At 41.8% G+C, this 27,300-nt stretch overlaps 1 protein-coding gene across 1 annotated transcript in view; it reads right to left on the bottom strand.

The window, feature by feature from the left end:
- The window catches only part of PCSK2 (proprotein convertase subtilisin/kexin type 2), a 103,810-nt gene that overhangs the window by 14,000 nt on the left and 62,510 nt on the right, over positions 1-27,300 (bottom strand). The window contains exons 6-8 of the mRNA XM_027653892.1: positions 17,931-18,007; positions 10,910-10,998; positions 8,114-8,289 (exon numbers count right to left, since the gene is read on the bottom strand). Coding sequence (XP_027509693.1) covers positions 8,114-8,289; positions 10,910-10,998; positions 17,931-18,007 — 342 coding nt within the window. The remainder of the gene's footprint in view (positions 1-8,113; positions 8,290-10,909; positions 10,999-17,930; positions 18,008-27,300) is intronic.

The following is a 27,300-nucleotide window of genomic DNA, read 5'->3' as shown; positions in this document are numbered from 1 at the left end:
ACAAGTGCATAATCGCAGAAAGACTGCTTTACTGAACAACCTTGCAAAAGCGAGCTGGCAGGGGACTACAGTCTATTTCACTTTATGTAACTTGAGGCATATCTTGAACTATTTTTTCCCCCTTATTACTGCTTGCTGGGCTAGTGCCTGAGCCAGTGTTTCCCAAAGTTTTAACTGCTGGATCACACTTTCCAGAGAAAAATGGGTGGTATTTGACAAATAAATCTCCTCCAGCTTCCCTAAACTTTCCCGACAAGGCTGGCAAGCTCCCACGTGAATAACAGCCAGGCCTCTAACATGACACGGCCTCTGCAATGGCTCCTACAGCATGTTTCTTGTGCCCTTTGGCTTTGGCTTAATCCTTCATTCACAGATCATGATTAACAGTTTTCAACCAATAAAATAAAGAACAGACCCCTGCCCTGAAAAGCCAAGTACCAGGGAAAGACAGAATCAGGACACCAGCAGGCAGGTGGGAGCAGGATAAGAAGGAAAAAGAGCAGCACCTAACTGTGAGGAGGTATTTTTTTAGGTGCAGTGACATTTCAGGATAAGGATGTCCAAATGGTTTGCTGATGCTTATGGACTACTTCTATGGAAGCAAATGCAGATAGAGCACATTTGAAAAAAACATGAAAAATTAAAAAACTGAAAACTGCTTTCTGTAACAAATTCAAAGCATATATTATTTTATAAGCATCTTTCTTTTTGCATGACCTACGATAGCTATTTTGTGATTCTTCCTCCTAAAAAAACAGAAGTGTTTCAGCACCTTCTATATAATTTAATAGCAATTTATTACCATTGTGTCTGCTATGGTAAGAGATAGGCTGGTTTTCTAGGAAAAGCAAAAAATTCTACAGCTTCTTCATATATTTGTTATGGGTCCTACTGACTTAGGAATAGGACTCAGTTAGTTTCCAATCCCTGTTAATTTTGACTGTATTTTCCTCTGAAAAGAGCATTCCTTTCTCTTCATGACTGAATTATTTGAAAACCCTTACATGTTTTGCAATTAAAAACTGCATCCTTCAGTATAGATTGCTCATTATTGCAGAAAGTGTAGTTTGCAGCCCAGGCAGGTAACACAAATCGCCATCGTGTCCCCAGGCTGGAACACACCAAGACAAGGACAGACTGGAAGAGCTGTGGGACCATTTTCCGGCTGTCATGACCTGATGGGGAGCATTGTATGGGGGTCCCAAGACTTCCAGGAGACGACACAGAGATCTTGCTCTGCCTTGGTCTCCTCACACCTCCTGTGCACCATCAGTCTGACTACTGGAGCCAGTTGGAGTCAGCGAGTCCTTGGTATCCCTGAACTGCTGCTCATTTTTTACACTCCCAGTTTTTTTCTGGAGCCTGCCTGCATGTTCCTGCATCCCTGACATGAGCCCTCGCTCTCCTGGCTCCTCCAGCTGCTAGGCTGATTTGCCCAGAGCAATTTGGTAGCCTGTGACTTCCTGGATCCCTTTGCTCCTTTCCTATACTAATTTCTTGGGCACTGTCAAAACCTAAAGCAAAATCTGCCTGAGACCAGCCAAGCAATCTCAATTCTGTCTACCAGAGTTTTAAGCAGGAAACATATTTGGACAGCCAAAGTTTGCCACCACGCAGGTCCAGGGGGACAGCTGAGCTGAATGCCTTAGCACTTCTCCCATATCCAGCCCCTTCTGAAACCCAGAGCTGCTGAACTGTGTCCCCAGAAAAGCCCAGGATGCCTGGTCTGCCTAGCACAGCCACAAGTCATAGAGTTCAGCTCAGAAGAAATAGCAGCTGGGTTATCCTCCTCAAATTCACCATTGCTGAAGGCTGTGTCCCTTCTGGGCTGTCCTGTCTAACCTTCTGGCATTCAGTGGAGGAGGAGAGGTTGTTTTGGCAGGAGCAAGAACTCAGCTCAACGCTTGGCTGCTATGCAGAGGATAACTGTCACTTAGAACCATGTTTCAGTCGTGCTTCTCCTGTTTTTGTCCCTTTCACACTTTGCTGTCTTCAATAACTGGCTGCAGTTCCTCCTAACAGATTTCTGAAACTATTTGGGTCAACTAATCACCCAAGTCCAAAAGATTGCTGCAAATGAGATTCTCAAAAAACCTAAGCCTATAATTCGTAAACCGTAACAAAAGGCTTTATGTAACTTATTTTAGACTTCATCACAGGAGAATACTGAACTCACATCCACCAACCCATAATTAATTGTGTAATTGTCAATACCTCCTTTGGCTAAAAATAATGCTTGAGCCATTTTCTACATCTAAATTGTTGTTGAAATTGGATGGACTTCTCTTGGCCAAGAGAAATGAATGGAAAATTACACTTTTGGTGAAGAGGGGAAGCATTAGGTTTCAACTGGGTTTCAGCCTAGCAGGGAAATGGGGAGGGAACTTTGAAAATGCTGAGGCAAAGCCTTTTAATTAGCCATTCTTTTTTTGTTGGATGCTGGGCTGCCTACCACAAGTAATAATGTATTTACTCTAGTGCAACAATTCCACAGGCCTAATTCTGGTATCAATAATACTTGAAAAAAATCCACCTCATCCTCTTAGTATTTCTGAGTTAAACAGTCATTGAGAAGTAGACTAAACACCCAATTTACTTTCTACCAGTGACAAAGCTGGTTCCTCCACCCAAGTGCTCCCAAGTGGTGTGATGAACCCTGTCCTCACAGCTTCACCTGTGCCTCTGCCAGCACTGTACAAAGGTTCCCAAATTATAGAATCAGCCTTGCTGGGAGACTAAAGCATGTCTGCTGAGTTGTGGCACAGAGATTAGGCAAAAAAAACACTCCTGGAGTCAGACTGAGACAGCAAAATCTACATTTTTGTAGAGGCTACATTATTGTCTTGCCACCTTAGAAAACAGTAATTTACATGTCAGTGAAGAAAATATTTATATTTGGAGCTTACAAATATTGCTACATTGGCCCAACCTATTGATGCAGCAGCATTTTGCTGTTTATGTGACAGTCATTTGAGTTTTTGTGAAGGGTAATATTCAACCCTGTCACAGGCCCATACAAAGCCCAAACCCACAACAGCCAAGGTCCTCAGTTGACCAAGACATCCCTGAGGAGGCCAGTATCACAACAGATGTCAGTGGGGGTTGAGATTTGGCCCCAACCTGTCCTAAGAGGCACATATCCATTCCTTGAGCTGTAGCAGGAGAGCAAACTGCTGCAGACTGATCTCCAAACCTGGGTCATGTACTCAGTCAGAAGTCACGTATCCTGTCACCAGGCTGGAAAAGCTGGTCAGGCTGTTTTACAAAAGCCTGAAAACATCCTTTTCAGATGAACTGGGTTCAGAATTCAAAGAAGACACAACATACTCATGTGGGGTTTTAATAAGGTTTGTTTTTATCTTACACAAATAAGACAAGGTATGGAATTATAAGGCATATTTCAGACACAATGGCAATATAATGGTAAAGGGCTCTCAAGTTATAAAGAAGCTTGTTGGGCTCACTCAGAAATGGAGTAATCAGATGGTTGCCAGATCATAAACTAATTTCCATGTCCTCATTTGGCTGTTGAGCAAATAAAATGATGTTAGAAATGTCTAACTGCATGTACTTCATTAACGTGCCATCTTCAGCATATTTTAAAGTACAATAAAGTACAAAATGTCTGTGCCCTTGGAGAGAGGTAAATGAGAAATATTTCCCTTTGCTTTTAACAATGTCCTTTCTTCTTTCATTGGTCAACCCAATTACAAAGCCATGATGAGACTATAAATTCTAAATACTGTTCCCCTGGCAATTTGTACTTGGGCAGCATTTTCTTAGGTAGGATCATATTATGGAAGCAGTAATGTTTTCACCAGCACAAGCACGAATGGATCATGTCTTATATATTCTGGCTAAGCCAGTGAAGTCTCAAGGAATTAATTCTGTCCGTGAGCAATCCCTCACAACCTAGTAATATAAAAGCCTATATCATAAAAATTCAATAGATAGAAACTAGCTTAGCTCATTACTTCTTTTTATTGCCCTAAATTCCAATAACTGAAGATGGAAAGAGCTGGACTCACAAAATGGCAAGTAAGAAATGTTTACTGGACACACTGCATTAAAGACAGGATGTACCATAAAACAAGTGGAATTAGTTCTTGACCTAAGTAGCCTTTTCCTGTTTAAGATGACTGCTGATACAATTCTGATGCAAAGTACCATCAAAAAGTCTCTATTTAAGAGAGATGTGCTATCACAGGATTTCCATCTACCATCCCTACCTCCCTATCGAAGCTGTCCTGCCCCAAAGTGGGTAAGCACAGCTCAGACAAGGGATATGTAAACTACACAGTATTGCTTTCTCCAGTCAAACTATACATACAAGGAGTGCAAGGCCCCCTCATTAGGCAGGTACTGGGTACTCACAAGTTTCAAACTAGTCTTTAAAAATTTCAACTTTAAACATGCTGTATTAGGTATTAGGTCCTTTCCGATTACATCTCAAATACATCTTTTCTAGCAGCTGAAATGTGCATTAGGTAAGGGTGTTCATCTGTATCAGACCAGTGCCAGTAATTGTCAAGCTCTTGTGGACGTTTGTGTGTAAGAAACTTTTTTAATCCCTATTCTCAAGCACCTCAATTCAGCTGTGAGCTCATTTGTCTTTGCAGTGCAACTACCACTACTCAGGAATCCAGTCAAGCTGCTGACTCTTGTCCCTGAACTAAAACCATGGGATAGAACAGTGAAGGAAGACTGCACTCAAAAAATGAGTAGGATTGTGTCTTATTAACAAAAAGCAGCTCGAGTCCCTTTCCCAAGACCTTCTGATTACATGTGTTATGTTGACACCAAGTTCATGCACACACCATCCCTTTTGTGTTCAGCCTTAGAAATGCAGTTATTAAAAGAGTCTATAAAGGAGTTGCCAGTGTGACGGACAGATTTTGCTCTCAATTATTCTATTTTAGTGCTGCCTCTATTCATGCTATTTACCTTCCAAGCAAACAGGGCACCGAAGGGAAGGCATGATTAAGACAGAAGGCAAGGATGAGCTTAACACATGCCAAGAACGAGTAATGGAAGCGGAAAGGTAAGAAAATAGAATCAGATAATAGTTTGGGTTGGTAGAGACTTTAAAGGTCAACTAGTCTAACCTGCCTTGCAATAAGCAGGGACATCTTCAACTAGAAGATAAATCAGATATAAAAGACATGTCAGCCTTAGTCCACATAGTTATGGCTACCTGGCTTTAAGCCACAAAACCAGACTTATTAACAAGAAATTTCACAGTTTCTGCAGTTTTCATCATCTTGTTGTTATCAGTTGACCAGTTACCCCCACATCTCAGCAGCTCTGGAAGGAGGACTTCTAAAGGACATGACAGTGCAATGGAGTTTGGGGGAAGGATTAAACTCTTTTCAGTGAGTTTCACCCAAGCGTGGTGGCAACAAGGTAAATGTTATCTGTGTTTGTCAGCTCAGTTAACTGCATCTTCCCTGTGAGAATTTTGTATCATTCCTACTTACTTTTTAGTTTTTAGTTTTGCATTAGCAGCAAGGATATTAATCTTGCTCCATGAAAGAGATCTTACATTGCCTTCTAGGACATTTGGAAGCATTGCTTTTAGTTTAAGAACATATTTTTATTCTCAGCATATTGCTTCCTCCCCGACAATATTTCAGCTTCATCATTAATTCGTGAACCATCACTGGTGAGAATCAGCTCTAGGCTGATAAGAAGAATTCCTACATTTATTTGTCTCTGTTTATAAAAGATCCTTTTTAATAAACAGGAGGGTTACTTTGAAAAACGATCATAAATTAGACTTACATTTGTACAGTCAATAGAGAATTTGATGCATATATTATAGACCTAAACTAGGTAAAAGGATATTATATCAAAGGCTTGTTAGTCTTCGTTTGCATGCAGTCTGTAGTGTGTTTTTCAAAGCACTGTGGAGATTACCCAGCATCCACTGACAGCTTGAGGTATCTCTAGAAAATCTGGCACTCCGCAAAAGGAGATCAGAACAAACCATTCCCAAAAAAATCGCTCTAAGACAGGAAATGTAATGAACAAAATAAGGGTAGATAGAGGTATGATCACAATGCAAAGTGAGTTATTTGGGGTGGGGCTGTCTCTTGTGCAGGTATTGCCAGGAATAAGCTGGGTTACTGCCACTATAAGATGAAGTGTAATTTTCCCTGGAAAACAGCATTTTTCTTGGGTAGAATCCTCCTAATTCTGCAATGGCTGACAGAACTGCTTTCTTAATGCAGGCTCTCCTGTTGATTTTACGTCTCTGATAAGGTATGAGAGCAAGTCGTGCCAGAGCACAGCACTGTCACTGTTCCCTCTCCTTCCCAAGCCTTCAACCCAAGTGACCTCAGGGCCCTTTCTGATCTTAATATTGCAAATTATTTCTTGAAGGGAATCACAGACACTCCTGAGGGCAAGGCAATTAAAAAAGTAATATGCCCAGCACTCCAGGTATGGGACAACAACCAGGCAAAAAAACAGAAAAGAAAAATCCCTTCTGCAATACTTGACATTCCAAGAGGTTAATTCCAGTGTAACTCCACAAACTAAAGCATCAGGTAACACGACAGCAAGTTAATTGAAAGATCTTTTACACACCAAACTATAAAACCCCCCATGACTACAATTTAAAATCTGCTTCTCTTGGAGGGTAAAATAACTCTATTCAGTTCAGTTTCCATTCCTCTGCCAGGATTATTTGTGCCTTTTCTGCTACTTTTAGACAAGTTCTGCATGTGAGGAGATCAACGCAAAAAATATATGGGAATTTTTCTATTTTCAGAATTTATGTCTGCTCCAACCCACATTAGTGGAAGAAAGACCAAGTAACTAAGACATCAAGGTGTTGCTAAAACTGCCACATACCTAAGAAAGATCCTCCTCAAGACCAAAGTATATAAGGGCATCTTTACAGAAACACTAGGTAAACGAAAGAAAGTTACAAGAACAAACACAGCTTGTGTAAGATGACTTCAGAGGGACTCTGAACTCATCAGAGGTTTGTAGAGTTTATACTATAAAACTGAGCAGACTCAGGAGGAATTTGTGATAAGTCTTCCTGTGTTACTGCAGTATATTGCCAATTTTATGGGCAGGAGCATGAGGATAACTATAACCAATCTGTTATAGGCAAAACATTTGGGGTTCAGGATTTGAGAAAGCTTTAGAGGCTTCACTACTTACCACAGCAGTAGGTTTAATTATCATGTCACAAAACAGGGTAAATTGAATGTGCTGCTCATAACAAGGTGCTGATGAGAGTGGGAGAAACTGGCACGAGTAAGAGGACGAAACAATTTGGATGGAAAACTGAGTAATTGTGGAGCTCCCACACAAAACCACCCCAGATGTTCTGGGGAATTTCAGATCTTGTCAATATGGAAAGCCATCTATAATCAGCCAAGGGGAGGAGGCTCATTCCCTACATTACCAGGAGCAGCTGTGGTTGATCTGGCTGCATGACACTGAAGAGATACAGACAACGCCATGCAAGGTTTGTTTTGGGCTGATTTGCTTTTTTCTTGAGTTCTGGCACCCATATTCCCCAACCTTCTAATAGTGTACAGGCTGGAGAGATTACAGGACAATATTGAATGTCTTTTACAAAGACCACAGACTGCTCCTAGAAGGAGGTGGAAAGGTGGGAATAAACAAGGAGGCTCCTGCTACTGGGAAATGATACTACTCCATGAACATCTAAACAGCTGTAGTTGAATCAAGCTATAATAATGACCTTATATGAGTGACCTGAAAGACATTCTAAATCCAAAACAATAATTAAATTGGTAACACACCAAAACAGACAATGTGGCATCAGCAGCACAGCTGGCATGTTTCAACATGGGGAATATTTACAGGATCAAGCTCTTCCTTGTTGACTGTGTTGGCATATGAAAAGCATATGTAAGCAGACTAGAGATAAACACAGTATACTGAGACTATACAATAAAAGCAATGCCAAAATATTGCCAAAATATTGCAGAAAGAACACCAATTAACACTGGAATATGCTGAAGGTTGGAATAATTTACACAACTGCACTGTGTTCCCAAATCACTGGTTTCAATGTGAGCCTGTACACACCATTCTGCCCCAGTACCCAGATTATTAATAAGACTGTTACCTTGTTCACACCATCTGCCATGGCTTGCAGTGTTAGCTCTCTAGGTCCATCCACAGTCTTCCCATTATCAGTTGGCCCCCAGCTGGCACTATATATATCTATGACTTGAGGCATATGACTGATGGAGGAAGCCTCAATAATGTCTGTCATAAATGGCTGGTCAAGCATTCGAATACCTGTAGATTTAATCAATATAAACATGAATTATGCATTACCCAGCACTGGATAAAATCTCAGCACCTGCAGAAGGTCCCTGGTTATACAAGTATTTTAATTCACTGGCAATTTCAATCACTCAGTAATTCCACACTCGCCATTCCCATTTCACCAGGGTGTGCTTACCCAGCAGGATGCCAGTATTAAACACCCAGCCACAGCAAGGCAGCGTGGCCCAGAAAGAGAAAGTACTTTACTGTTAGCTTTCTCATTACACAGTATTTTCCATCTACTATTGGAGAACACTTCAAAAATACTCGTATTCAGCAGTCTCAGAAATTTGTAGCATTTAAATAATATTAATGGTATGTAAAGTAGTATTTTGTAACAACTAGGGAAAAAGACTAAGGTCACCCTCATCGAATTAATACTCAGTTTTGTGTTGACAGGTCATTAGTTTTTCAAGTAATTTTTCTATTTATTTTGGTGGCTCTCCAGAATTTAATCAGAGGAGAGAAACACACTACACCGCAATTTCCTGGAAAAATATCATTGTGTCAACATGCAGATGCAATAGCAAAATATGGCCAGTATTTGGAGGAAAAAAGCAAACTAAAACCTGCTTCCTTTAACCCACACTGCAGCAGGAGTTAAGAGTTTAAATGATACAATCTTAGGACATGTCAACTTCATAAAACCTCAAAGTGTTGGCTATAAGCAAGCCAGAGTGTGACAGACAGCAGTGCAAGCCCTTACATCCATCATGCCCCACACATAGGACAGATTCACTGAGAGCCAATCTGTCGGTGGCCTCTGGGTGAGACCTGAGTAACCAGAGATTCATTCCAACTTTCATTTGTAGCCCTGAGTGGAAGTTCAGTTTTTCCCAATGGTTTAGGACACAGATGGGATAGAAATCAGTAGCACAGAGCCAAACAGAGCGAATGGTGGTAAGGACCCTGATTCAGAAACCAGTGGTTTTACTACATTCAATATAAACCCCATATGCCAAATATGAGGCTGGAAAAAAGTGGTATAATATTCAAATAGAAACCAGACTAAAGCTGCATATTCCTGATCTACTATTTCAAGCTAGAAATGACGAAGTCAAATTCAATGATTGAGAAATCCCTTCATGTACTTGTAAAATGCAGATCTGCACTGAAACCACAGAATTAATTATTGACCCTGGGGAGATGACGAAACAACAGGAAAAGCCAAGCCGTCTTCAGAGCAAAAAAGAGGTACAAGAAGAAAAACAAGTGACACTCCAGTTCCTTGGCTACCAACTTCCAGTTCCACTTGCAAACATGGACCCTGAACAATGACAGCAGCAGACTCTCAACTTGCATAGACTTCCACATTCCCATGTACCACACGGTGGTGCTGCAGGTGCACACTGTTCTCAGGCGAGGAAGGTTGGCTGGCACTTTCAAAATCCTGTGGGGATTTTGCTAGGAAGTGGGGAAGTAGAGAAGATTATTTGTAGGCTGTTGGTCACCAGAAAAAGTCTCCACTTATTTATTTTTAAGTATCCATCTTGAAGTTGTAGAGTTAGGTGAATAATACAGACAAGGTTCAGCCAAAATCCCACGCACCAATTCACATTCCTTTAACAGTAGCTATTACCAGAGTGCAAATTTTGTGGAATGTCCATCCCTGAAGGGGATGTTACCATTACTGAAGAAAGGAGACATGCACGAGACAGGGCTGGCCAGTGATACTTCTTGGGTAACAGCTCAGCAAACATTGCTTGGTGCCCCTCTACAGTGGAGATTCACTTTTGATTGTAAGGTGACAGACAAAATGTAGCCTTCCCCAGATTCTTCTGACACTGCAGTGAAACAGGGACTGGCCAAGCAGAGCAGAGTTGTCCATGCACACATGTTGTGAACCATCCCCAGGAAGCAACAGCTGCATACACACTGGTGTCCTGGTGTGGATCAGGGGAATTTAAGTGAAATTCATAAGCGTCTATTTCTGCTTGCTGTGGCTCGTTTCTCAACATGGAACCATAGGAAAACTGGATTTCTTCAGTTTAAACTAAACTAACACATGGTGTCCAAGAGCCTAACTCACTCCAAGCACTGTGTTCAGTCTATCTGCACAGAAAAGAGCCTGTTAGAAGTAAAAACACCCAACACACACAAAGTGTGAATGCTGGGTACTACCCATTTCATCCTCTGCATCTGCTCCTACCATTTTGCATCACTGTTGAAACAGAGGAAACCAATGACCAAAGAGATTTACAGCTCTGCAGGCCCTGCCCTGTGAGAGCCTAAAGTGTAAGACCAGCATGAGATTTGCCTTTTCAAATAGTTTCTGAAAAATGAGATTTGCCAGAAATGATTCTGCAGGTACGCAGGGAAGAAGCACTGAAAATCAGCGCATGAACAGGAACTGGTACAGGAAGGAGCAGAGCTGTTCCTTTGCAAAATTATTAAAGGGGCTATTAAAGAGGTCTTTGATTGAAAAGGCAAAGCCATGGAGAAATTCCTCTCCTCAGCTTCTGTGAAAAGTAATAAATATATGGCCCGGTGCCAACCTACAGTCCTGTCCTGGGCAATGCTCCCTGGCTCTGCAGGAGAAGTTCTGCCTGAGGCACAGTGACTATTTATCCCTCAAATTGCTATACCGTACCTGCAACCTTGGAGTTGTAGGCTACTCCCACGCCGCAGATGTTGTTGTTGGCAGCAGCAGACACCTCTCCTGCACACCTTGTCCCATGGCTGTGAAAGGGAAGACAGAGAGACCCACATGAATGCCAGCTAATGCATGTGCTGAATTGAGCTGGATCACCAAGAGCTTGTTTTGCCTCAGTCAGCTCTCAGTGTTGCAGAGGAAAACCATTCCATGGCAAATTGTTGAGTGCTGTTCTCGGATACCTGGATGAGCTCATTCCTTCCTGAAGTAGGAGGTATCCAACTTCCCCTCTGCATACTAACACTGCATTTTGTTGCAAAGTTATTCAGACTATTTCTTTTTAACTCTGTCAGAGAGGTTCTGCCTCATTACCAAATATTAGTCGTTAGGAAACAGGCCCCTGACAGGACAGTGTAAACATAAGATCAATATTAATTCCTTTATTTTTGTGGCTTGACAGCATGACACTCATTACTTTGAACCCTGCAGAACAAAGGCTGATTGACTTTTTGCTATTTGAACATGTGCAAGGAGCATATCCCTACCCACAAAAGAAATGCTAAGGGAAGAGGTGGGTGCAATACCAAGACGGAATAGCAGAAGGGAGCTAAAATGGTCACTGCACTTCTCAACAGCAGAGCTGTGGCCTGGCTGACCAGACCCAAAGCTGTCAGACCTGAGAGCACATGCATGCCTCTCCCCCAGTGCCTAATTCCCGGAGGAGCTGCCAAGGTGCTCCAGCTGTCAGCTCATGGTGCTACTTCTTTCTGCTCAAGTGGGAAATGTCTCTGCTCTGACACAGAGGTCCAGGTTTGGGCTGACATATAGCATTTCAAAAACACCTGGTGTCTCTGAAGTGCTTTGCAGCCCTTAACAGAGACCCTTTAACAGGCAGGGACTCTCAGACAGTTGTGGAGGAAGGGAAAGTGCATTTTCCTTTCTCCTAATTCATCACAGAAATTAAACTGCAGACAAGATAAACATGGACAACACAACCTAGTTTTTAAAAAATAGCACAGCAGGAAAACTATTGAAACCTGTGCTGCTGCCAGGCTTTTCTTTAAGTTTAAGATGTTGAATCAATATGAACCCATCCTACTGCTCATGCATTCTACTCTGTGCATTAAAATCGGCATTGCTCCTATAGCAAGTTAAGGATTCAAGCGATTAACAGTGCTGTATTGTAAAGGCTATGCCGAACTATCAGATGGACCACCCTGGGAGGCAGCAGAATTAAGTTTTAATCATCTTTTTTCTCTCTCCCTTTAAGCACCTCTAGCAAAGGTGAGAGTAACATTAGTAAAGGGGTGAGAAGCAACAACATTTCCTGCTGTACTTGGAAGAATATATTTTTAAAGGCACTTCCATGAAAGCAAATGACCGGTCTTGAGCGTACACAGTGAATCATCACAAAAGACTGAAGATCTCATGTATGTTGCTTTTTCAAAGGGGGCAGTGAGAACAGTGACATACATTTGTTATTCAGCTGCTGCACAAATTTCTTTCAGCAATCAAGCAGGTTTTTCCTCATGCCCTTGTTCAAGGAAGTGTGAAAAAAACACACTGTGCTAGGCATTCATTATCTAGTCACCTGTGGGGTAGCTATAAGCCACAGAGCAGAATAAATGGCTTTGTTAAAAATTGGCTTGACTGATGCTGGGGTGCAAAAAATCAGTGACACTGGCAGGTGAGCTCTTTCTCTCACAGATAGAAAAATTGTATTAGGACTTCCCTTGTGAAAAGGTTTTACAAAAAGGTCCTTTCCCCTGCCTGGCCTCCCTATCACTGTGGCCCTTATGATGGAGGCTGCAAGCAGGTCTGTTCCAGCAGCTCGGGGTTTCAATATCATGCTGCTGACTAGAGAAAAAAAATAACCACATATGAGTGAGTGGAAATGTATTTGGTTGAATTATTAATGGCAAATAGCAGACTTTTCCAACTTAGCACTATTTGCTGTTCATGTATCATTGATAAACCCATTGTGGTTTCTATGAAGTGATTCATGTCATGAGCACAAATCACACCCTTTCTCTACAGTGTTGACTTCTTCCCTATTACTCCCATGGTCGAAACAAGGGGACAGAAGACAATGAAGAATATTTTCACTTTTGAACAAGTTACTTCAAAAGTAAACCACATATTAGCAAGACGAGCAAGTCATATGTTAGTAAGTGGAGAAAGTTTTCCATAAATGTTATATAAATGAAAACATTTTACATGAACATTCATGAAAAAAATAAGATGGAAGAAGGGGATTCAATTGAAAAACAGTTTTGCCTTCTGCATTTAAGTAAGGTACCTGTACAAGTCATGAAAATTTCACTCTGTTTTGTCTTTAAAAACTACTTTTGTTTCTAAAACCTACTGCCAATGCTATTGTGTGTGCCCTTCTATCAATGTGTTTTTTGAAAGTGTCAGAGGTGGCACATATTTTCATTGAGGTCCTTTTTCATCTGCTCTGAAATGCTTCTGCAGACAGCAAAGAACAGGACCCATCCATCAGCTGCAGAGCTGCAGTCTCAAGAGCTGGGACCATCTGAGTATCTTGATCATTTTAGCTGCTTGCACTGGACAGCAGCTAAATATGCAGAGCTCACAGGGACACTTTTGTGAAGCAAATGACATCCCCTTTTTATTCACATGACATTATCAGCTTCTAAGCATTTGAGTGTTTGCAGAAGGGAAAGTGTTCTACTTTGCTTTGGATCCTTAACTAGTAAACGACATTTTTACCTCTGAAGAATATGGGGTCTCCAAGATAATGAATATATGCTAACTCTTATCTGAGTGAGAGAATATACAAAGGCCACAGGAGTGGAAATAATTATTGGTTATTTGGATCAGTTATTTGTAATCTCAGTGCTCTGAGATAGGGAGCCCAAACTGTGCCTTCTGCATGCTCACAACAAGAAATCAGAGGGCTGTACAGAAAGGCCAAGCTATCACTGATCCCTGTTGGTACTTCCACACTGTACAACATGGAAAATGCCAAGGTACTGAATGTGGTTCAGGAGGAGAGGGTGTTCAAAATCACAGGTAGTTCCCAAAGTGGTTCCTAAAAATCACTTTGAGTGTTGTGGGGCTGCCTCTGTTTTTGGGAACAGGTTGATTCAGGTTTTTTCACTGCTCCTCAGGCTCAAACACAGCTCTGTCCCAGTGTCCCCTCTCCTGGCTTGGTCCCCAAGCTGTGGGTCTGAACACAGCCAAGCAGTGAGTACAGTAAGCACGGGAATAAATCCCTTGGCTGCCCAGCCACCCATATGCCTCTGCCTTTAGCAGCAGCTGAACTGCCTGACTGCAATTCCCTGTCTGAGGCACCACACTCTGCCCTTCTAAAATCCACCTAGCTTGGTTTCATAGGCCACTGGCTGTTAGGTGGAAAGGCCAAAGTGCTTCCAGCAGCCTTAAAAAGAACCAAGTGGAAGGGGAATCTGTGCTTACAAGCAGAGCAGCTGTGATTAATGAAATACTCCCTGCAAAACCTCCCATTTTTTCTTGAAGTCTAATGACACTTTGCACATGCAGCTGGTACCTCACAAAAGCCCCTGGGTGATCAGTCCTCTGCTTCTTGTTCCACAAATCACTTGAATTGCTCACAGAGAAACGCATTCTTCAAGGAAAAAGGGATATCATGTTATCCTATTTTGAGTCTGATACTCCTGCATGCATAAAATTCAATGGGAGGTGCATCACTGACTGCAAACAGAGCAAAATGGAGCCTTTATTGCAGGTTTCTCTGAACAGCTTTTCAGTGTAATCACTCCCTATCCAGATGCACCTGTAGAGCTACACATATGGACAGACTGTCAGAGCAGACAGTTATAACCTACCAGTAACAATAATTCAGAAGTCAGAAGTCATGGTAATAGCTTATACAGGAATACATCAACTCAATTAACTGTATAGCAAAGAAATATGCAGAGTCACAACTACTCCTGAACAGCTGAATACTGACGCCTTAAGCCCCTAATGGTTTTTTATTTTTCTAATATTGGTAAGCCTTATAAGTTTTACAGGTAGACTCTAAAAGCAGCATCCCTTGTCCCTTGTCCCTTTCCCTTTCCCTCTAGCACCCTTAGTTTACACATTCCTTAACCCTCTTACCCCATTCTATGCTCCCTATATCAATCCTACTCCTGAACACAGCAGAGATGTTTAGTCTCTTGTCAAGGCAAGGCCTAGACAGTTGACAGAACAGCATATCAGGGCCTGAACAACAAAATGAAGTCAAGAATTAGGTAACTATGTACCCTTTGTGCTCTGATGATGATGAAGGTGATGAAGTAGGTGGTCCCGAAATGCACCCCAGACCCATTTCTCAGGGGTGGACCTCGGGGCGGTCCCGAGCAAAGGCCACAGGGTGGACACATCTGGGATTGGAAGGATTGTATTATAAAATGTAACATCTCAGGCACAGGGGCGCGCGTCTTGTAACATCTTCTGCCTTGGCAAAATAAACCCTTTTCTTATCTCACCCCTAATTAACTGCTCCGGAGATTTTTTCAGCATCATAAATCCCACGGCAACAATACAGTGTGTTGGTTTGCATCTTAATCTGGAGAAAACAAGAAATCTTTCATCTTAAAGCTTTTTTATATTGTGAAGGTAGGAAATGGATGCTTTACTGCATGTGTTGCTCCCACGATTTACCTTGCAAGGTAGAAAATTCCCCGTCTCATGAAAGAAAACTCAATGTTCACAGAATCACAGAATGGTTTGGGTTGGAAATTACCTTAAAGATCATCTAGTTCCAATCTCCCTGCCACAAGCAGAGATGCCACCCACTAGATCAGGCTCCTCGGGGTCCCATCCAACCTGGCCTCGAACACTACCAGGGGTAGGGAATCCCATCATCACAGAGGTTCATTGGCAAAGAATACTATACACTCTAGGTACCACTTTTTTTTTCTCAAAAGAATAGTGAAGTAAATCCGCAGAGCAACTTCTGCATTGCTCTCCTCCTCCTGACTTGCTGACTTGAGCTCCCCATTCCCTCCAGAAATAGAAGAAAGTGTTGCAGTTCTATGAAAACCAGAATTATGTTCTTAATTACCACAGACTGGGTCAAAAGTGACCATTTGCTTTTTCACTTAAGTGTCTGAAATTAGCCAGAGGCACCTAGGACCAGAGACCATGACCTCTGCCACATCCAGGATGCCTGAGGTCTGTTTGAAGAGGCTTTAGGAGGTAACTCTCCCTCCAGGGCCACTTTGAAGAACAGGCGAGGACTGCAAACTGGACCCCACTATAAAGTACTTGACAGCAGCACAATCGGTGTTAATGGGGCTTGGCAGAACACAGCTGTATGCAGTTCCACACTGAAAACGACAGAAGCCACCATTACCCACTAAAACTAAATTTAATTTTCCTCCTCTCCAGAGCTAAGTGATATCTTTCTCCTATAATGATCCTTTGCATAAATAAAGCCAGAAAGGCAGCAGACCTTCACAAATTAGAGCCCTAGTTCTTCTCTGACTTTCCTTTCACCAGTTGGGTTCATACTACTTTAAAAATGTTAGATGTCCTTCCCCAAAATGAAGGAGAAATCTCTCTGAGATCTTGCTTTAGCTGAAAAATGGCAGGACTACAAAGAAGGACATCACAGCTGCTAAATCTGTTTGATCCGTTCCAGGAGGTCTCTGTTTGAGGCGGAAGCATAGCTGCTTCTTTGTTGTGGCACTCTGACAGAACTACAATTGACTTCTTTAGAAATAAAAACAAAAATCCCCCTTCAAAACTCAAAGACCAGTCAGTCATCCCAACCACATCAAATAGGCCTGAAATATTTTTTTGATAAGCACTAAGACTGAGCCCTGAAACCTTGAAAATTTTTCAAATCCTCGGCACTACTGTTACATAAATACTGGCAACATCTGCCTAGAAGACATTTGGAAATTTCATTGAAAAAGTCCTGAAACAATTTTTTGAAAATCTAAGCTGGAGCCTGCTGAGACCTCAGGGCAGATCCAGAGGTGCTGTATGCTGAGACCACCAGGTTATAATCACACCTTGTGGGAGTACCTTGGACTCTGCACCCTTGATTACACTAATGTCTTGCTAGGAGCTGTCAGAAAGGGCTTTTCCATGGGACAAATGCAGAACTTGGGATACACATGTTTTGTAAAATCTGTCACGTTTCTATGCCATGTGGGAAAGAAAAAAAGTTTAGGGAAACCAAAAAAGTCACACTTTCTAAAATCTGAAGTCTTTTCTTTTGGGCCATTCTTATTTATACCATACCTTGAGGACCAGTCCTTCTCCTGCTGAAAACTGGCTACGTTCAGAGCCAAGTTCAGAACATACTGAAGAAGGAATGGGTCTTGGGCATTCACTATGTATTCAGGAGAATTAACACAACAAGCACAGCTGCACTGTTGATTCCAAGTTTATAAACAAAACAGAACAGCTTTCCAGTCATTGTATGTGGACTTGAACTTCTCCAGTAGCTAGAAAAATGTTACTCTTGTACACTGCCCTTAAATCAAGGTGAAAATACATGATTCAGAACTTAACATCTAATTGTTTTTAAACTGGTCATTCTGCACCATGCTGCTTTTCTGCCTTCTTAGCCTACAATGAAGTGAAAAGACTTTTTCCCCCCCAAAAAAATCTTTAGTCTCTCCAGCTTACTTGCCTTTAAAATTAGCTGGTAGTAGTACTTCCTCAGACACAGTTGATGGGAAACCAGTTTATACAGTTTGGTTTACTGTATAATGTCCTAGGACAGCTGACAAAAAGGTATGTAGCTTTCACCTATTCAAACAATCTAAAAATACACTCTTCTGAAGCAACAACTTCATTTATAAACTATAAAATGGTTGTTCAGTGCTATTTAGAGGTTACCTAAAAAAATGAAGTCATAAGTAACCTCTAATTTTCAAGCAATAGTGAGACTGCAGCGTCTGTTCTGGTGACCATTGAATTTAGCAGAAAACAGCCATTTTACAAATGTCATCAAATACTCAGAATTTCTTAAGCAAACCAAAGTGAAGGGCAAGCCTGCCTAAAATCCACTTACCTGTTAAACCAGTCATCTGTGTAGCGGGGGTAAGGGTAGGGGTCATTACTGCTGAAGTCGTAGCTGGCTTTGGCATTCTGCAAAACACAAAGAAGTTCAGAAAGTCAGCTGAAAACCAGACACACAGGGCAAAGCGAAACACAAACTGAAGGGGAAGCTGACAATCATCAGCAAACTTCATTCTCTTCATTCTGCAAGATGCATCTGGACAGAAACCGGTCCCTGTTGTGCCATTTCCCATTTCCCACACCAGCAAGCCTGGGAAAAGATGCTTTCTGGAGAGCCAAGCCTCCTGCAGACCACTGGTATTTCAAAACAGTGTGGCTAATTGTAGGGTGGTGTGAGAGCTCAGGTCACTGCTGAGGTACTTTTCATCAACACTTACAAGAGTATTCAGGTGTTAATCTTGGTGTGGCAAAGCAAAGGTTTAATCTTGTTTTCCAGACAGTGTTGGAAGTGACCAGACACATAGGTCTTCTGAAATAGAATTATTTTTTAAAAACTCATTTGTGGTACTACAACAGCCAGATTTCTAAAAGCATTTCAATGCCTAAGAATGTAAATTTCTCAAAATTCAACTGTGAAAACTGCATTAATGGTCAGCACATATGCCCAAAAATCCCCTTGCATATTTTCTTGGTCCTTTAGCTTATGAACAGCTTCACAAATGTGCCTTTTGGGTGCTTCTCAAAATGTCATCCCATGTCTGTGCTTTCCATGTAAATCTAAATCATTCCTGATTTGTCCTATCAGCAGCTAAGGACACTCAGGAACTTTTTGATGCTATATCTGAGAAGTAAATGGAAAGTTTCAGAAAGTCAAGTGCCATCTTCTTTCTTCTCTCTTAATCAAAAAATAAATAAAGGGTGACTGAAAATTAGGCTTTAAAAATATTTGGCAGCTTCCTCTCAAGTGTATGTTCACTGAGTTTACATTTTAATAATCACCATACTCAAGGAACAGAATTATGTTAATTCTTAATTAATGTGTACTTATATTCCTTTTAAGATTTGGCTGAGCATGCTGCTGAAGATAATTTGAGACTCGTGTATGAATAGCTTTGCTCCTAAAAACTTTCCCCTTCAGCTGATTCTCAGTTCCTGGGGTACAGGAATAGACAGTCCATTGGTAGCACCCAAGTGTTTGGGGTTTAGATTTAAAATCCCTAACTCCCAAAAAGAATGAACAAGGGACAGCGTTGTTCTTGATACTTGTAGGGTAAAACTAAGTATCTTTCAAGTTACTGTACAGCTGGGTTTTTTGGATGCTCATTTCAGAAAGCCTGGTTGCTTATATTCAGCACAGACAACAAATATTTTTCAGCATTTTGATGGAACAGAATGGCTCTCACATGGCTTGATGCTCTCCTCCAGCTCACAGCTGAATCCCTTTTTGAGATCCTTCTTGATCCCTCCATAGAGGGTCACTAAGACCTTGATTTTCAGCCTGAAGATGCCTTCCAATCTTGTCAGCTAGAGCCACAAATTTTCAGTGCTTCTATGTGTCCAGGTCTCTGATTAATTTACCTCTTTTAATTATCACAACTGCTTATACAGCACTTTGAATGGCATAGGTTTGTATGAGCTAAGAGTAAACAGAACATGACTTTTCAGCCAGGGAAAAAAAGGGGAATTTGACAGTTGTCTATAAATCATTAGAGTACAGAGAAGGTGGACAGGGAGTTATTATTTACTACGCCTCATAATACTAAGGCTAATAGGAATCTATAGAAATTACCAGAGGGGAGACTTAGAAGCAGCAGAAAACAAGAAGTAGTTTTCTACAGAACATGTAATGAGTTACAAAATTCACTGCTGCCCAGCAACATAGAGGTTAAAAGCCTGAATGAAATAAAATTTGGTTAGATAAAATAGTGAAAGGTAAATCTGGATGGAGTATTAGGCTGCAATTTCTCCTTCTTCAGGAGTCCATAAACCAGAATGCCAAAAGCTAGGGAGGCACAGCCTCTGACTGAGTGATCATGCTGCTCCCCAAGCATCCACCACTGGCTGCTGTTGGAGGCAGGATCCTGAGCTAGAAGACTTTGGGCTTCACCAGTGTGCCTGGGTGGCACAGGCATCCCATCTTAATGCAACAGAGGAAGTCTGGATTCTACAGCATCCAGGCAGTGAAAAGGACTTCATCCATGTGCGGGCTTCATCCATGTGTGGGGGGTTTGTAACCCTCCCTGAGAGGGAAATGGAACTAGGATAGGTCACTTGATGTATATTTTACCAATAAGCTATTCCATACTAAGTTAGTTACGTCAGCTCAGATATAAAGAGACGAGAAGCCTGGCTACGAGAATCAAGAGGGAAGAAAGTTAGTAAGAAAGCCACCCACGCAGTTGATGCAGAGGCCGTGGAAAGAAATCAGCGACCTTTGAGACACAAAAAGACTGAGATCAACTCCTGTGATCCTGATGAGGGGACCTCTGATTGGGCAATGCAAAGGTCAGACAGTGAATACTCTGATCAGGAACAATAGAGGGGCCCCGCCTTCAGCCAGGAGAAGGAAAGGGACGATAGGGTTTACTGGACTGCATGGATTCAATGGCCTGGCACATCAGAACTGCAGATATGGAGCTTTGGTAGACATTGGTGCCATCAAGGCATAAAAGCACAGAGCCCATCTGGATTTCTGGAGTGACAGGAGGATGTCAAGAATTATCAGTGCTAGAGGCTAAAGTGAGTTCAATGGGGGACAAATGGGAAAAGCATCCCATTGCGACTGGTCCAGAGGCCCCTTGCATCCTTGGCATTGATTACCTCAGAAGAGGATACTTCAAAGATCCAAAGGGGTATTGATGGGCTTTTGGTGTAGCTACAGTGGTTACAGAGAAATTTAAACAATTATCTACCCTGCCTGGCCTCCCAGAAGATCCTTCGGTTGTGGGATTGTTGCACATCAGAGATCAACAAGTGCCAATGGCCACTACAACAGTACATAGATGACAATACCGAACGAACCGAGATTCTGCAATTCCCATCCATAAGATGATCTGAGAGCTGGAGAGCCAAGGGGTGGTCAGTAAGACCCACTCACCCTTCAATAGCCCCATCTGGCCCGTACGTAAATCTGATGGAGGATGGAGACTAACTGTGGACTATTGTGGCTTGAATGAAGTTACCCCGCCATTGAGTGCCGCTGTGCCAGACATGTTGGAGCTCCAGTACGAACTGGAGTCCAAGACAGTGAAGTGGTACACCACCACTGATATTGCAAATGCGTTCTTCTCCATCCCTTTAGCAGCAGAGTGTGGGCCACCGTTTGCTTTTATGAGAAGGGGAGTGTAGTACACCTGGAATCGACTGCCCCAGGGGTGGAAACACAGTCCCACCATCTGCCATGGGCTGATTCAGGCTAGGGTGAGGCTCCAGAACACATACAATACATTGATGACATTATTGTATGGGGGGACACAGCAAAGGAAGTTTTTGAAAAAGGAAAGGAAATCATCCAGATTCTTCTCAAAGCTGGTTTTGCCATCAAAAAGAGTAAGGTCAAGGGCCCTGACAAAGAGATTCAATTCCTAGGGGTGAAATGGCAAGATGGACATCGTCGGATTCCAACAGAAGTCATCAATAAGATCATAGCGATGGCTACACCAACAAGAAGGAAACACAAGTTTTCCTAGGGGCCATAGGAGGACGCATATTCCTGAGTACAGCCAAATTGTGAGCCCTCTTTACTCAGTGACCTGTAAGAAGAATGATTTCCAATGGGGTCCTGAACAACAGCAAGCCTTTAAACAGATTAAGCAGGAGATTGCACATGCTGTGGCCCTTGGACCAGTCAGGACAGAACCAAACGTGAAAAATGTACTTTATTCTGCAGCCGGGGATAATGGTCCCTCCTGGAGCCTCTGGCAAAAGCTGCCTAGTGAGACCCGAGGCTGACCACTTGGTTTCTGGAGCTGAAGCTACACAGGATCTGAAGCCAACTACACCCCCATGGAGAAGGAAACCCTAGTGGCTTATGAAGGAATACAAGCAGCCTCAGAGGTGACTGGCACAGAAGCACAGCTTCTCCTGGCACCCCGACTACCGGTGCTGAGCTGGATGTTCAAGGGAAAAGTGCCCTCTACACATCATGCCATTGATGCTACATGGAGTAAGTGGATTGCTTTGATTACACCATGTGCCCGAATCAGAAACTCGAATCACCCTGGAATTCTAGAGATTGGCCTGAAGGTCGAAACTTCAGTCTGGCAGATGAGGAGGAAGAAGAACAAGTGGATCAGGCTGAGGAAGCTCCACCATACAGTTACCTGAAGGAGAAACACATTATGCCCTCTTCACTTATGGTTCTTGCCATATTGTAGGGAAGAACTGGAAGTGGAAAGCAGCTGTCTGGAGTCCCACCCAACAAGTGGCAGAAGCTACTGAAGGAGAAGGTGTCAATTCACGGAACTGAAAGACGTTCAGTTGGCCCTGGACATTGCTGAATGAGAGAAATGGCCAAGGCTTTGCCTCTACACTTGTGGATGATAGCCAATGCTCTGTGGAGGTGGCTGGATTGATGGAAGAAGACTAATTGGATGTGTAGAGTAAAACCCATCTGGGCTGCTGATTTGTGGCAAGACATTGCCACTCGAGTTGAGAAGCTAACTGTGAGAGTCCGCCATGTAGATGCCCATGTATGTTGGGATAAGTATAGATATAGGGAGGCCTGGCAGGTTGATTATATCACAGTGCCACAGACTCTCCAGGTAAACACTATGTGCTCACCATGGTGGAAGCAACCACTGGATGGTTAGAGACTTATCCAGTGCCTCACGCAACTGCCGAAAATACCATTCTGGGTCTTGAAAAGCAAGTACTGTGGCGACACGGCACCCCAGAGCGCATTGAGTCAGACAACGGGACTTATTTCAAAAACAGTTTAGTTACTACCTGGGTAAGGGAACATGGCATTGAATGGGTATATCACATCCCATATCATGCACGAGCAGCTGGAAAAGTTGAGCAGTGTAATGGACTGTTGAAAACTACTCTGAAGGCATTGGGTGGGGGGACTTTCAAGAATTGGGATCAGCATGTAGCAAAGTCAACACTAGAGGCTCCATCAATCGAGCTGGTCCTGCCCAATCAGAGTTCCTTCACACTGTGGATGGAGATAAAGTCCCAGTAATTCACTTGAGAGGTATGTTAGCTAAAGCAGTTTGGGTTAACCTTCCCTTGAGCAAAGGCAAACCTATTTGTGGGATTGTTTTTGCTCAAGGACCAGGATATACTTGATGGATAATGAGAGAAGACGGAGAAACCCAGTGTGTGCCTCAAGGAGATTTAACCTTGGGAAAAAACTAATTCATATTCTGAGTTGTATGATGCAGGAAATAAGTCACCAGACAATAAAGACCCAAACTAAGCTGATGCTAGTGCTCAACGATAAGACAACCGTAGAAGACAAGACCTGTATAAGCACAGGATATAGGAGAATATGGGACGTAGTGTGACGTAAAAATGGTATGGAATAAGGGGTGGAGATTGTAGTGGGTTTGTAACCCTTCCTGGGAGGGAAACGGAACTAAGATAGGTCACCTGATGTATATTTTACCAATAAGCTGTTCCACACCATGTTACATCACCTCAGATAAAAAGAGACGAGAAGGAAACAACTTCCTTCTTCTCTTCCGGGACAGTTGCACGGAATAGACGGCTGTTTTCGGAGGAGGAAAACACCTTTCATGGGGAAGTAGTCTTTATTGTTAGTTTTCCCTATGTGTATAGTGCTTATAGTTCTCTTTTTCTTTTCTGTGTAAATATAAAACCGTCTTTCTCAGCAGCCTCAGTTTTGCGAGTTTTTTTTCCTTTCCCCCCTTCCCTCCTCCTCCTCCCTCTGGAGGGGTGGTTGGGCAGAATCTTGGTGGACACCGGGGGTTCAGCCAAAGTAAACAATAACACCATGGCATTTAAAAGAAACGAGCTTGTCAACAGAAGATCCAGTCTTAGTCTTTATTACTAATACAGTATCTATTCCAGTAGGACAAACTGGAGAACCACATCCTATAGTAAAGTCAAAAGAGAAATGGTGACTCTCTCTGAGTAATTTAATTAGCAGATAAAACCTACTCTGTCATAGAGCCTACCCTGGCAACCTTTGGAGAGAAATGCATTTCAATCACAAATTAAAGAAATTTTCTTGCACTACTGCCTTGGAATAGACAAGGCCTGGAAACCATTCAGACTGCAAATAACAAAGCTTAGTTCCAGTGATTTCTGATCATATCTTTTAGGTATGACCCCTAACTCAGTACTAAATGTAATTATTTCAATATATTTCCAGCTTCATATTCACTCAGAACTACCTTCATTCTAAAAATATTGTACGAATGAAAATTTAAACTCAGTCACAGGTCAGCTGTGTTTTATTTTCCCATCTGGAAAAAATGCAGTCTTACTCACATAGCCTAAGATCAAAGGGGTCTGGTGAGGCTGAGTTTTCAGGACACCACCAGACATGTGAGCACCTCGTACTTGCTATCCAACCACTCTCGACTCTAGAATTCCCTTGTGCAAAAATTATGGATGGAAAGCCTTTCTAGCTGTGCCGTAGTAGTGACAGACAAAGGGATTCCAGCCTGCATGACTCAGACACCCTACAACAGATTGCAGCCCTGCTCTATATCCCATGTAACCCAATGCCAGCTTATGGAAAGGTGGCTTCAGGCAGGCTATGAACAAAGTTGTGCAGCATCTCCAACATCCTCTCATTCACTTCATTTTGGATTACTGCACTCAAAGGAAAAAGATACCTAATGTTGCAGAAACCATCCACAAACGGCAAAATTAAGAAGAAATCTTGGAAAGAAAACAACTACTGACTGCACAATTTATCTTCATTATGGTCTTTCAGAAAAGACAGTGAGGATTATTCCGCCCACTCTATGGAAGCAGTGAAATGGGTAATGAAACAGCAGAGACAAGTACAAATGGGTTGCTTTAAGTTCCTAATTTAAAGATCAAATCCACAAATATATAAGTCTCAGCCTTTGTTAATTTTTTATTTTTTTTTTTTAACCATAAGTGAGAAATTAAATCAGTTTCAACACTGCACCAAAAAGGAAACTGCTTCGGTGGATAGCTAAAATATTTCATCTTGTGTTTTGGGAAGTGAATTATTAAAATCTGTGGTCTGCCATTCTCCTCCACAGGCCGGAGTCCCCAGCAGGCAGCAAGAGAGAATTTATCACTAACATGGAGAATAAATCAGGGTAGGAACCTGGGAGGTTGCAATCAAAAGCAGTGCAGATGAGAATCTGCAACAACACACTAAAATGAAAACACTTTGTTTTTCCACTCAGGTGATTCAGTGTCCAGTTTTAATGCCAAACTAACCTACTGGCAGTTCCTTCTCTTGGACTTGAAGTGTCTTTCACTTGGTTTTCAATATCTAAGGTACTTGCCAGATCTTTTCCTCCAGGGAGAACTCAAGCCACCAATCTTGGACACCAATCACAGACTGGCGTCTAGTCTTAGCTTAGTCATCAAGGACTCAGTGTCAGAACAAGATGAGTCCTATCCCTGGTGTCCAATTAAAACCAGCTCATTGTTGCAAAGTGATTTGAACCTGATGTTTATCCGTCACCATATATACACAATTACTTACAAAAAACACCTATTACATAATAAAAAAAGCTATTACAGAGAGGAATGGTATTGCTTTTTAAGGCATATCTCTATTTCTGCTTTCGAGCCTCTATGCCAAATAAAATGTTAACAGAAGAGTATTGGATCACATGATGAGACCCCTTTCAATCATTTATTAAGTAACAGCTTGTATACCATGGCACAAATGATTAAACTTTTGCCTGTGTATAAAATTCTGCTTTCCTTAAAAACAAAATCAGACCAGAATTTTCCAAAAATTGCCCTGTACTTTTTAAAATATATGCAGTAAAATCTTCTGTGGAAAACATTCATTATGTAAAATATGACTATAACAGTAAATCAGTTGTCCCATGTGTTGCTCAACTGTGTAATAAAATTATATACCTTGAATAATGCAGCAAGCCCATAAATTTTTATATGACTTTACAGGCCTCTGTAGTGTAATTCACATATACTTCTCTTTTTCTCTGTAACTCGAGGAATATATCTATGCCCACATGCTAATTAATCCAGGACACAATTAAAGACACACATCCCACTGGTCACAATCTGATTCTACTCATGACATTAAAGCACTGGTGAATTTAGCCCAGAGATTTGTATCTTTTCAAAGAAGAGAAACATTTTTAACAGAGATGGCATCTGGTCATACCCTCTTAGGCAACTACAAATCCTTAGAGATCTCAGGCAGAAGATACCTTTTGCTTGTTTGATTTCTTTACTGATCCAAAGAGTAAGCAAACCCCCTGGGCTCAAATTACAACATAGAACATCTCGGAGAAACTGTACTAAAATAACTCCCAGTGTCATGTGGTGGAAAAATCAAATTCAGTTTTGTACACACAAGCTTAAGAAAATGGAATATGCTCACCAGAAGGCCAAAAAGGAGTCAACATGATATTTAGCCTAGGAGAGGTGCTATAAGCCTTAAAGGTCATTAATGAAAAACAGAGGCACTGCTGCTCAGTCACCTGTCATACAGTAAGCCCTCTCCTCTCTGCCATGGGAAGCACACTGTTCTATTTTGGTTTGGTTTGTGGGGGGTTTTAAATGGAAATGAAAAAAAAACAAACCTGCAATCTTGTAAATTGTGCCTCTACATGAACTAATGGACATGTCCTATATTACTATTCAGCAAATTCAGAGCTGTATTCAAGACCTTGTCAACACAGAGAATATATACAAAGTTGTATTCGAAAATATTAACCTTCAAGAGCAAATTCACAGTTAGTGAGTTTTGCCATCTCTCTCCAGAAACAAAAATTACAGTTCTTAAAGGTACGTCATACAAGTAAAAATACTGAGCCAGACAACACCAGCCAGATCTTGAATAATGAATAAGAGAGTAGCACATTTGTCTGCTATTCTCCTTTTCAAAACAGCCATTGAATAATACATCAGAACATCACTTGAAATGGATGGAATAGTGTGCTGGGCCCAGAATAATACCTGAAGTGCCCATAAGCCCTTCTGGTATTCCAGTTTCAGGTATTCACTAGAGGCTCTGCTTGGCCACAGAACGAGTAAGTACAGAGCAGACCACAATGGTGATTTCATTTTGTAGTTATCACTGAAAAAGTTCTTCCTTCAATTTCTTCAACACTCACCAAGCATCTGGGATTAGGCCAAAACTAGTAGAATTACAGACAAAAGATGATAAACTGACTGCAAACAACAAAGAGGTGATTACTTATTATTTAGACCAGTAAAAATAGTTGAGATAACAAGCAGTAAGAATTTTAATAATCCAGCTTCTG

The sequence above is a fragment of the Corapipo altera genome, unplaced genomic scaffold (genome assembly GCF_003945725.1).
Source record: "Corapipo altera isolate COAL_440 unplaced genomic scaffold, ASM394572v1 70, whole genome shotgun sequence".
Lineage (NCBI taxonomy): Eukaryota > Metazoa > Chordata > Aves > Passeriformes > Pipridae > Corapipo > Corapipo altera.
The sequence above is the reverse complement of the archived record's forward strand: the minus strand, read 5'-3'. Positions and strand labels throughout refer to the sequence as shown.